Source organism: Myxocyprinus asiaticus, chromosome 12 (genome assembly GCF_019703515.2).
Source record: "Myxocyprinus asiaticus isolate MX2 ecotype Aquarium Trade chromosome 12, UBuf_Myxa_2, whole genome shotgun sequence".
Taxonomy (NCBI): domain Eukaryota; kingdom Metazoa; phylum Chordata; class Actinopteri; order Cypriniformes; family Catostomidae; genus Myxocyprinus; species Myxocyprinus asiaticus.
Window position 1 is genome coordinate 48112460 of NC_059355.1, and position 12542 is coordinate 48125001.

At 36.5% G+C, this 12542-nt stretch overlaps 2 protein-coding genes across 4 annotated transcripts in view; one reads left to right on the forward strand and one right to left on the reverse strand.

The window, feature by feature from the left end:
• Positions 1–12542, reverse strand: part of LOC127448955 (nuclear factor of activated T-cells, cytoplasmic 2-like) — a 357327-nt gene that overhangs the window by 184994 nt on the left and 159791 nt on the right. The window contains exon 12 of one of the 3 annotated variants that reach the window (XR_007898614.1): positions 3904–4491. The exons of the other annotated variants lie outside the window; for them this stretch is intronic. The gene's annotated coding sequence lies outside the window, so the exon portion shown is untranslated. Of the gene's footprint in view, positions 1–3903; positions 4492–12542 lie in introns of those variants that run through there. 3 annotated transcript variants of the gene reach the window in all.
• The window catches only part of LOC127448951 (neuron navigator 1-like), an 81437-nt gene that overhangs the window by 36983 nt on the left and 31912 nt on the right, over positions 1–12542 (forward strand). Inside the window, exons 4-5 of the mRNA XM_051711949.1 lie at positions 6161–6299; positions 8853–9156. Of these exons, the coding sequence (XP_051567909.1) occupies positions 6161–6299; positions 8853–9156 (443 nt within the window). The remainder of the gene's footprint in view (positions 1–6160; positions 6300–8852; positions 9157–12542) is intronic.

Genomic DNA, 12542 nt, shown 5'->3' on the forward strand with positions numbered 1-12542 from the left:
TCATTTTGGTGCCTGTATATTTTAAAGGTTGCTACCGTATGATTAAAAGAGAAATTATTAATATTTTTAAATGTATTTTAAATGTACTGTTACATTGTAACACAGGTGGTGAAACAAAAGGCCAATTGATGACTTAAAGTTCACCAAGAGTGACCTTAACAGGAGCAATGGCCAATAAATATGTAAACAAATGCAAAACACCATCAGGGTAACACATGTGATGCTAAAATAATGCAATAAACATCAAATGTAACAAACGCCCCAATGTTGAAAATAAGAAGAAACATAAATATGTTATCAAATGTAGATGGTCACACAGGGACTAATGAGAAGCCAACATAAAATTAAAAAAAATAACGTTTTAGCCTATTTTTAAGATTTACGCATTTTAATTTCATAACAAAATTCCCTCAAATTGAATTGTGTAATGTTTAACTACTGGGCACTGGACAGGCTGAGCAGCGACCGCTGGGGCCTGGACAGGCTGGGTGGGGTGGCAGGGAAACAGCCTCCGTGGCCAGGAGCGCTGGCAGCGGCAGAGGAACTGCAGCGACGTGGGACCCCTCTGGGGCAGCTGCAGTAGGCCCAGGTACAGGGTCCCCTCTCTTCCTCCTACTCTTCTTGAGGATGGTAGAAAGAGCAGTAGCGGGCTCGGCCACCTCCTGGCAGTCAGCCACAGGTTCGACCGCCTCCTGGCGTTTAGCAGCAGGACCCCCAAGAACCTAAAGGACCTCTGATGTGGAGACGATTGAGACAAGACCCTCTCTCCAACTCCTCAACAATCTTCACCTCCTTGAGGCGACACACATGGTCTACCACATCCCAGTAGGATCCATTGAAGAAAATTCCCAGCTCCTCCCAAGTCATCGGCTCAACGAGACCACTGAGGAACAGCAGCATGATCTGAACTTCTGCTAGACGCCACCTTCCAGAGGGCCTCAGTTTAGATCCCGATAGGCTGACCATCCTGAGGACAGTTCAGAACTGCAGAGAAGGTATTTGGGTCTTGGGGATTAGATCTCTGGCAGGAAGGAGCTGGGTAGAGTAGAATTTTCATAGTGGAAACGTCAATGGTCTGCTGGGTTCAATATGGTTGGTTCATTCTGCCACATTCATGGACAGATGATCCCAGTCGCAGACCAGAAATAGAACAAAATGACTTTTGTTAACAAAAACACAAAAGCTGGGTACAAAAACAACAGAAACCCAGACTGAAGCCCCTGGCTAGGAAAACAAAAACCCACGAGAAGGAAAACACTAACAAAAACAACTGAATAAACTAACTAAGGGGGAAAAAAATCAAACAGAAAGCATTGGAACCAAATCTGGAGGAATAACCAGAAAACAGTGCTGAAATGACTATGAACCAACAAAGACTAGACCAACACAAGGAGAATATAAAGGGAAGGAAATGAGGAGGGTAACGAGGGGAAACAGGTGAGAGCAACTGAAATAACAAGAACAGAACAAGGACTAAACAAGGAGGAGGGGTGAGGGAACGAGGAGGCGGAGACAGGGAAGCACATGGCTAACGAACACAAAGCCATGTGCAGACAAACATAAGAGAAAACCAACAAACACAACAAAAAGGCAAAAGTGTCAGAATCCTGCCACACAGGAACAAAACTAGACAAAAGTGGACCCTGACAGCCAGAAGCTTTTGCTTCAAGTATTCTTCAGGCCTAAATCACATTTTTGTCATGCAAGACTAAAAGATAAATCATTACCATCCTAGTGCGGCTTTGCTCCTTTTAGAAGAGACAGACAAACCCCCAGCTGTAGCTTTTGCCAGAACAGCTTGTTGATGTTTAAGAGACTGATGCTTTGCCTTTCACAAACTCAGTGACCAAGAACAACCCTTACAGCTTTAATCACTACATGTTGTTCTGTTTCACATCTGCCTGACCTCCTTTGTTTTATATGGGAAGGAAATGGAGGTCTGTTCCATAGCCAAAGTTTAGTGAGCCTGTGTGGTAGATTGAGTCTCTCATATGGTGAAAACATCTGTACAGTAATGATACTCCCATTGAGATCTAGTGGAGCCATCATACTGTCTGATCCTGGGTCAGTTAATGGAGCTGAAAAGTTTCTCATAGGAGAGAAAAATTACCATTGAGATCTCATTAATATCTCATTTGTTCCTCCCAGGCAGCAATGAGATTAAATGGATTTCAACAAGACATTTTAACCCTTAAATGCATTTCTCGGGTCTTTAATGTTGTCTTGACAAAGCCATGTCTTAAAGTTTTAACATGTTTGAAAAAAATTAAGTTTGATGGTTATATAGACATTACAGTAAGACAAACAGCCAGCTAGCTAGCTAGATAGTTAGATAGAATGTCAGTTAGAGAGAGAGAGCAACTTAAACAGATCAAAGCCTTTTGTGTGTTTGTTTACATTTGAATTTTTTGAAAGTTGGAATTTGAATGAACAAGCATTCGTTTTGCCTGTTTGAACATTCCGTCTATGTTAGTCTATGGAATATATATATATATATATATATATATATATATATATATATATATATATATATATATATATATATATATATTTGTCAACAGTTAGAAAAGACATAGCATACTAAGTCAGAACAGTCTGATGGTCTGTACCAAGTTTGGTGGATGTAGCTTAAAAGCAGTAGGTGGAGTTAGTGTTTAAAATTTTGGTCTGTTTTCAAATTTTGAAAAAAAAAACCTAAACCAAGTTCGTAGAATTATGACAGTATAGCTTCAAGCCAACATAAGTTTTATATATATATATATATATATATATATATGTATATTTAGCAGTGGCAGGCCGTGCATTTAAGTCTAGGCCTTCAGTACAATTCACGGCATTAAGAAAACACCGTTTCACAATTGATAAGACACCCTATGCCTATGGACATCATATATTAAGTTGCAGTCAGCTAATAATACCAATTGACATTTTAAAAACACATCCATGCATGAAAGCCAAAACCAAGGAGATCAAATACCAGGAAAAAGTAATCTTATAATATTTGTGATTTAAATGTTGCTTGCAATAAATTTTGTTTCGTAAGGGTACACAATTACTTTTCAAAAATCTGAAGCCAGCCTAATTTACACTTCGAAAACTCCAGATATTGCTATAACAATGCAAAAAGCACTTGCCAATTAGCTTGAAGTGAAAATCAGCCCTCCTTTCCTGTTTCCAACTCGGGTTTTTAAATCCATAAGGATCTCTTTCTGAATGGCGATAGCGGCAGTGATGGCAGCCGACTTGTCAGCTATAGATCTCGTGCTCTTCGCTTTCAAATTACGTAAATTACTTAAAGCCATGTGATTGCGTCACTCAAGGCCAGCTAGAAGGCCTTGACTGGGACATATCCTAAAGACCACACCCACCAAGAACAAATAAATCAATCTGATTGGCTGATGAATCTGACAATCTGACTTTACTGCCTATTCAATCTGGTTAAAAATGCCTATTCACTCGAACTGTTGAGGGATTCTGAAGAAATTCTGAAGGACTCTCGAGCTTGACTTTGGGCATGCGATTTGTGAAACAGCCATCACACTTCGCTATAAGCATCAAGGAATAAATTCTGATTGGATAAACTTTTTTTTTGTTGCTATTTGTTAGTAGATGAATTAGGAGTGGAAAGCGATTGAGAATACATAAAGGTGACTGAGAATGATAGGATGAAAAAAATATTTATTTATTAGGCATGTTAGGCCAGCAGAATTGGCCCTGATATATATATATATATATATATATATATATATATATATATATACACACTGGTGTGCCAAAAGTTTGGCATAATGTACAGATTTTGCTCTTATGGAAATAAATTGGTACTTTTATTCACCAAAGTGGCATTCAACTGATCACAATGTATAGTCAGGACATTAATAACGTGAAAAATTACTATTACAATTTGAATTTTTTTTTTCAAAACTTCTTAAACTACTTCAAAGAGTTCTCATGAAAAAATCCTCCACGTGCAGCAATGACAGCTTTACAGATCCTTGTTATTCTAGCTGTCAGTTTGTCCAGATACTCAGGTGACATTTCACCCCACACTTCCTGTAGCACTTGCCATAGATGTGTCTGTCTTATCGGGCACTTCTCACGCACCTTACAGTCTAGCTGATCCCACAAAAGCTCAATGGGGTTAAGATCCATAACACTCTTTTCCAATTATCTGTTGTCCAATGTTTGTGTTTCTTTGCCCACTCTAACCTTTTCTTTTTGTTTTTCTGTTTCAAAAGTGGCTTTTTCTTTGCAATTCTTCCCATAAGACCTGCACCCCTGAGTCTTCTCTTTACTGTTGTACATGAAACTGGTGTTGAGCGGGTAGAATTCAATGAAGCTGTCAGCTGAGGACATGTGAGGCGTCTATTTCTCAAACTAGAGACTCTGATGTACTTATCCTCTTGTTTAGTTGTACATCTGGTCTTCCACATCTCTTTCTGTCCTTGTTAGAGCCAGTTGTCCTTTGTCTTTGAAGACTGTAGTGTACACCTTTGTATGAAATCTTCAGTTCTTTTGGCAATTTCAAGCATTGTATAGACTTCATTCCTCAAAACAATGATTGACTGACGAGTTTCTAGAGAAAGCTGTTTCTTTTTTGCCATTTTTGACCTAATATTGACCTTAAGACATGCCAGTCTATTGCATACTGTGGCAACTCAAAATCAAACACAAAGACAATGTTAAGCTTCATTTAACGAACCAAATATCTTTCAGCTGTGTTTGATATAATGGCAAGTGATTTTCTAGTACCAAATGATCAATTTAGCATGATTACTCAAGGATAAGGTGTTGGAGTGATGGCTGCTGTCTAGATTTGATCAAAAAGGACTTTTTTCAAATAGTGATGGTGCTGTTTTTTTACATCAGTAATGTCCTGACTGTACTTTGTAATCGGTTGAATGCCACTTTGGTGAATTAAAGTACCAATTTCCCTCCAAAACAGCAAAATCTGTACATTATTCTAAACTTTTGGCCACCAGTGTGTATGTGTGTGTATATATATATATATATATTAGGGCTGTGAATCGATTAAAAAATATTATATAAAATATAATATTAAAAATTAAACACATTTTTATAGGTATTAATCTTTGATACAAGTATATATACATGCCATAAAATTTGTGTACATGTTATAATTACAATCTGGGCAAAATCTTGTGGCATTTTCCAGTGGACCTTTTTTAAATAATAGGATCAAATGGGCAGATTCAATTCATATCAAACCTCACTGGCAAGAGAAACTTAAGTGTACATTATTAGACACTATACATACAAAACATATTGAATGCTAAAGTTTAGTTTGCTTTAATTTGTTTAATTTGTGCAATGAATAAGCGTGTACTGCTTCACACAATCAGTTTCTCTGTTAGGATGTGCAGCTGAGTCAAGCGAATACCTCCTGAAAATTTATATATGTCAGTGTTAGGCATAGAAAGAGGGGGAAAACATTAGTGGTGTTTCGCCTATTGTACAAAAGTGCCTTGGTTTGTTCCTGACAGGCAGCAGATGCCCTAACCCTGACCCCACCCCCTGTAAGGCTTAGTATCCTGTTAGGAACAACTCGGGACACCTTTCTCCTATCGCATGAAGTTTCAGGAAGTATAAAAATAAAATAATAAAAATGGAAACTGCATTAATTGCGTTCATTTTTTAAATGTGTTCAACAAAAAATATTAATCGCAGAAATTAAATTACATTTCTGCTTGAATTTTCCCAGCCCTAATATATATATATATATATATGTATATATACACACAGTATTTATTGATTGCTTACTTATCAAAAGTGGGGTTGTTAGTGACCTGATATATGTAATAGTGTCACAGTTTATATTTTTGCTTATATAAATAATATTTTTTAAATTATTTTATATCTATATGAAGTATTTTACTGCATATTTGCAAATGCAAAAATACCTGCTGTGTGAACAGCCCCTAAGAAATTATAAGAGAAACATCTGAAAATAAAGTTGATAGCTCATTGACACATAATGCCATTAAGTCTTCTGAGCTCTGAAAGAGCCTCCATAAGCAATAAAATGTTCCCTTGAGTCATCTCATGTGCTGTAGTATCTGCTAGATCTTCTGCTTAATCGGACAATTCTCTGTTGCTTCCAATGTCTCTTCCCAAACTCTCTCTCTCTGTCTCTGTGCAGTTGGGATGAGAGCAGCTCCATCAGCAGTGGTTTGAGTGATGGTTCTGATAATCTGAGCTCAGAGGAACTCCACGCCAGCTCATCTCTAAACTCCCTCCCCACTACACCCATCGGCTCTCGACGCAACTCTTCCGTTATGGTAAGAAGCCAAGACCAGGACTGTTCTGGTACTGGTCAGTGTTTAGAACCGATAGCAGATTTAGGACCTGTACTTGAATGTGGCTTACTCAAGTTTTTAGGAAACCTTATGAGATATTTAATGGAATGGTTGGTATGCCAGCAAGCAGATTGTGAAAGATTTTTGTTGCTTGTTTAATTTACTTAATTAAAATGACTTCAGCCATCCCAAAAACTGGCCTCCAAAGATGTGGCATAAAAACAGATATTTTAACAAAATTATCCACAGAATGGCCGAGTATCGATACAGATTTCCTGATTCAGTTAGTTTCAAAAGCTCTCAGTTTAATTCTGATTCTGATTCATTTGGGTGTATCGTATTGTGTTGTAATGACCATTTTGCTTATATACTGGATGAAAGCAGATTGACAGTTGTCAATACCAGTTTCGATACCACAACAAAATTTGAATTAATTTGAGTAAAATTTGGTTTCAAGTTCTCAAGTAATTGTACAAGACAGCAGTCAGTGAAAAGGAAAAGCAAAGAAACAAATTACAAGCAATAGAACAAATGAAAACAACAGAACAAAAGATACAAATTAAGAAGATTTAAGTTTTTAACATTAGAAATCAAATATTCACGTAAGTTTTTAGAAATTAAAAACAGTAATGAAATGTAACATAAAACTACTTTAATTTCTGGTCTTCACTATATGATTATAACATAATATAATAACATAAGGAGTTATTAAATGTAACTTCTTGTTATTTTTATTTGATTAGTATTAGTGACATATAGACATCAGCAGGTCTATTAGACTGCATTTACACCTCAAGTCTGATATTTTTATAAAATTCTGCTTTTTGTCCCATTGTTTATGATCACTGTTGACATAAATGAGTGTGTTTACATTAATACTGCACCAAGGCAGGCATTTTTTGTCGTTTACAGAGTCTTGAACACTTATTTCAGTGATATCTGTAAAATAGTCGGGACAATTTATAAATGTTATTTAAAACAAAATACAGTCACTTTAACTAGTTGAGCTCTGTGTAGATAAGTGAAAAGACAATATCTATAACTATAAATAACTACAATTTTTATACAAGGAAATCAACTTTCTGTTCAGTATTTACACTTTTATTAAGCTTGATGGCTATATATAATTATAAATGTACTTTTTATGCACATTCTATTTGCATTTTAGTGTTTCCATCCAGCATTTTTACTGCAGTATCCCAAGATTTGCATAAAAATGTGTGGATGGAAACCCAGCTTGTGTGTTTTTCCATATATCACATACCTACTGTGGGTTTCATGTTATGTTTATGTTATTTTATGTTATTACACCTGTATATGATAAACATGGATGTTCATGTATTGGATTAGTAGTCAAATATATGTAATGAAAAGGGAATTTATGTTTTCCGTGTATGTTGTAGCTTTAGCCTATACTGTAGTAAACATATACATACACATTTAGACAAAATTCCTGTTTGAATAGTAGTTTGTATGTTGAGTAGGAGAAACTTAAGAGGAAGCACCAGTACTATGAATTTTGTGTTATTTTAGCACAACATAGATCTCTAGCACATTACAGGAGAACATAATCAAACTGAATCTTGATTCAGTTTGAATATACTGTATCTCTTCTAAATGGGAATGTGTGTGTGTGCGCATAGTTGTTTATTTTATTCAGTTATCTGCTGATACATCAGTAATTGGCTTTAATTCACTCAATATGGCACTCTCTTCCCCAAACCACAAATAATGATTAAAAATAATGTTGCATAATCAAAGCGTGACCCACATGTATCATAGTCAGAATCAAGGCAGAAGAGCTCATGCAACCAGTTCAGAAGCCTGGCTTTCATTTTCTCAAATAAATGAAGAGCAGCTGTATCCCATTGAGCACATCATTTACTAATTTGAAGCACTTACTATCAGCTCTCAATTAAATCCTTCCTTTGTTTTACTCGTCATTAAAGTTGCAAATGTTAATTCTCAACATTAGACAGACAAAAGCGGAACAATATGATTTGATTGACTCTTTCTGTTGCTATAGTAACACAGCGCTGTCATAACATGGTTGCAAGAATTTTTGAAGATTTGTTCAATGTGCCATCTGTTCTTTACTCAAACGGAGCAAAAAAGGGAGAATATAATTTTTTGGAATGATATTTTTGTATGCTTCCATTGTCTAACATATTTAGGCTCAGTTCATAAACGATATGCATGTGGATAATGCAACATTAAATATTTATCAGAAAGCAATAATATGGTACACCATTGGTACTAAATAATTACCATATTCATGTAGCGTGATATTTACATGGTATTTTGAAGTACTTGAAAAGAATGAACAAGAATAAAAAAATAAATAAAAAAAACTTGAAAATACAATGATACGTACAAAAAACATAGGATTTCCATGGTTCCATATAAAAAAAGTAGATTACCATATTTATCATAAAATATTGTATACATTTTTAGTATAATATTTACTATATTATGATTTCTCATACTCTTCTGATACAAATTTTCTATGTGTGTGTGTGTTTGTATTTTCTCCAGTTGCGAACTGACGCTGAGAAGCGTTCTCTGGTGGAGAGTGGACTGGCGTGGGACAGCGAGGACAGTAAATCCTTACGGAAGTCTGATGGCGTTTATGACACGGGCAGCCTGAAAGCAGAATCCTCCAGCAAATGGAGGAAATCTCGGCCTCCGGATGGCTCCACACAGGAGAAAACAGGGAAAGGTGAACTGAAGAAACCTCAGAGTTTCGGGCAGCCCGGCAGCTTCAAGAAGGGCCGAAATCCACCTGTGGGCGTCACCTCACCCATCACACATACTTCACAAAGTGTGCTAAAAGTAGCTGGTATGTATATTGTTGCATGCACATAACCACATGCGTGGATAATGCATTACATCTCCATTGACTTTTTTGAACGACATAAAAACATTTCATGTTAAAATCTGTATGAATGTGTAAGGGAAAGTGTATATCTTACATCCTGCAACTGGTTGCCATTTTTTGTCACTTTTTAATTTAATATATTAGTAGAGAGGGGAAATGGGTTTGGGAAACAAAGCAGGCCATAATCAAACCAGTGTTTCCCACATGAGCACCACAGCTCATATACTTCTAGTTTCAGATATTGGATATATACAAAACACAAATACCATAAGAGGCCCGTTTCTGGGAAGCAAAACAAAGAGCTTTTGTTCTCCAAACGTGCAACTTAATTTTGTTATCCAGCATACAACTCTGACTCCAAGAAGTTATGGTACAGTATCATGAGTTGAAAATAAATCAGCTGGTCTTCTTCGATTGATTTTGTTGCCACTATTGTCATCTGTAACCTCTTATAAATGCAGACCAGATGTGATACAGAGTGCCTCTTCATCAAATATCAAACTGATGACACGTTAGTTGTAAACTTTAAGACAAGTCACATAAATAATAGCAAAACAAAGTCTTCACTTAAAGGAATAATTCACCACAAAAAATTAAAATTCTGTCATTGTTTTGTTTACATCAAGCGGCTGTCAAACTCCAAATTGACTAAACGGCACCATAAAAGTATCATAAAAATTAAACATACATGTTTCCTACAGTGTTCCGGGAAAGAATAATTTAAATGTCAGGGACCCAGTGTACTTAGAAGAAAACCAATACCCATGGTACTGTATGGCATTTCAAACACACTTTGTGCATTCAAGTGTCGCAATGGATTGACTTTAAATGTGGTGAAAAACCAACACAAACATAATCACCAATTTATACAATATAAAATAGAGGTCGACCAATACTGGTTTTTGCCAATACCGTTAACTAAGCTGGTGGAAAATGTTGATAAATGATTAACCAGCCAATAGTTTTTACAATCTTTTGAAATAATTTCTTAGTCTTTCCTTAGCATGATGGGCACAGACTTACTGTAGAGGTAACACAAGTCCAAAAATGTCCCCAATTTGGCATGCCCAATTCCCAATGCGCTCTAAGTCCTCGTGGTGGCGTAGTGACTCGCCTCAATCCGGGTGGCGTAGGACTAATCTCAGTTGCCTCCGTGTCTGAGACAGTCAACCCGCGCATCTTATCATGTGGCTTGTTGAGCGCATTACCGCGGAGACCTAACGCGTGTGGAGGCTTCACGCTATTCTTCGCGGCATCCATGCCCAACTCACCACGCACCCCACCGAGAGCGAGAACCACATTATAGCTACCACAAGGAGGTTACCCCAACGTGACTCTACCCACCCTAGCAACCGGGCCAACTGGCTGCTTAGAAGACCTGGCTGGAGTCACTCAGCACACGCTGGATTCGAACTTGCGACTCCAGGTGTGGTAGTCAGGGTCTTTACTTGCTGAGCTACCCAGGCCCCCACACAAGTCCAAAATGAATAAAATCCCAGATGCAGTTTATTGTGCAACTAAAATCCCAAATAATAATATTTGATGCATAACAGGCACTTTTAACTATGAACAAGCCCAAAATACACCATGGACTCTTATTTTGAAACGTCTGCACTCCCAGCTCACACAAAAGGGAAACAAAATAAAATCATACAATTATCTAAATTGTATTACAATTTAAACAATATGGGCTCTATTTTCGTGAGTGTGCAAAGCTACGTCTTATCAAATTCTTGTGAGAGTGCTAATTCTAAGCTAAATTTTTGTGCGAGCGGTCGTGGTCGTGGGTGGGACTGTTTGCGCTATCTGTGGGTGTATTGTATGGTAATGAAGTGAAACAATATGCAATTTGCTGTTTTCCTGAGAATAGGTTATAGACTTTTACATTTCAAAACCACGTCTGTTTTCAGCGCAAAATCTAAATTCAGTTCCTACACTTGCAGTTTGGAGATTCCACCAGCAGGTGGTAATAAAGTTCATGTCCTAACTGTCCTAAAAAATTTATTAGATTTGAGTTAAACTATCTATAAGCGATGGTTTATTTTTCAGTTATTGTTATTATTATGTTTATATTTACAGTTGTATTTATGATATCATTTGTATTGGTATTTTTCCACCTGTTGTCGTAGAATGATTTTTAAGTCACTGCAAAAGGGGCCGGTGGAAGAAGTTTGAGAGGGTAAAATGTTTGGATTTGGTATGGGTTTTTTTACCACTTCGTTACTTTGATTTTATTTTAGTTTTATTTGAAGTGTAATTTGAATGTAGAAATATTTTTGGTTAAATTTTGTTTTGATAAATGAATTTAATTGTTCAAAATCGACCGGTAGAAGTGAAGTGTGTGCCGATACAATCACTGTTAATACTAGCCATGATTTGTGTGTCAGTAGATGAAAATTATTAATAATACTTACATTCTTTATAATTTAACAGAGTATACATCCAAATCCTGATGAGAATCACATTTTCTAAGCATATAAAAGGGCCGTGTCCATATTTCTGTTCTTCTAATTCATTGCATACAGCCCATTTACACTTCTTATGAATGTGCTGTCTTTGTTTATATCGCTGGTGCTTGACAGGGAGTGGACTATATAATAGGACACAGACGCTGCAATAACTGGAGAAAAACCTCTGAATTAAATTGCACTTGACCCAGCCCATTAGTGTGTTGCGCACACAATTTCACAAAACCCACTTATGCCTAGTCTTAACACATGCTTGCATGAAAATACCAAAACTTCATGGCCATGCCCACTGACTTCGCGCTTATGACTTATGGCATAGCGCTGCGCTCAGTGCTAGCACTCTTGAAATAGGGCCCTATAAAGTAAACATGGCATAGGGCTAATAAATACTGTACTGTGTGAGCAGTAATTCAGCAATATTAGATCATCATTAATACATAATAGATCAATAATAATAACAATGAATATAAACTATCGGCAATTATCGGCATCTGTGCGGATATATCGGTAAAACCTTGGTCAACCTCTAATAAAAAAGCATAGCGATACCACTAAATAGTGTCAGTTCTGTTGTTGTTTTGGGGTGTTGTTTGTGCTTAGCCACTTTAAAGAAAAGTGAAAGTCTGTTTGTTAATGATCATTATTTTTGCAATTACATTTGGTGACACTAGTGGTTACAAAAATGGCATACTTTTTAGGAATATCACTTTCGGTAGCTTTAAAGAAAGCTTAATGGAAACTTCTAATTTATTTTATTTATTTATTATTTCTTTCTTAATTAGTCCTCTAAACCTCATTAACCTCATCAGCATTTTGACTATTCATTTAAGTAATTTTGCTGTGAAAATCAGCTGTTGCATATTCATGTGAGCTATAAGA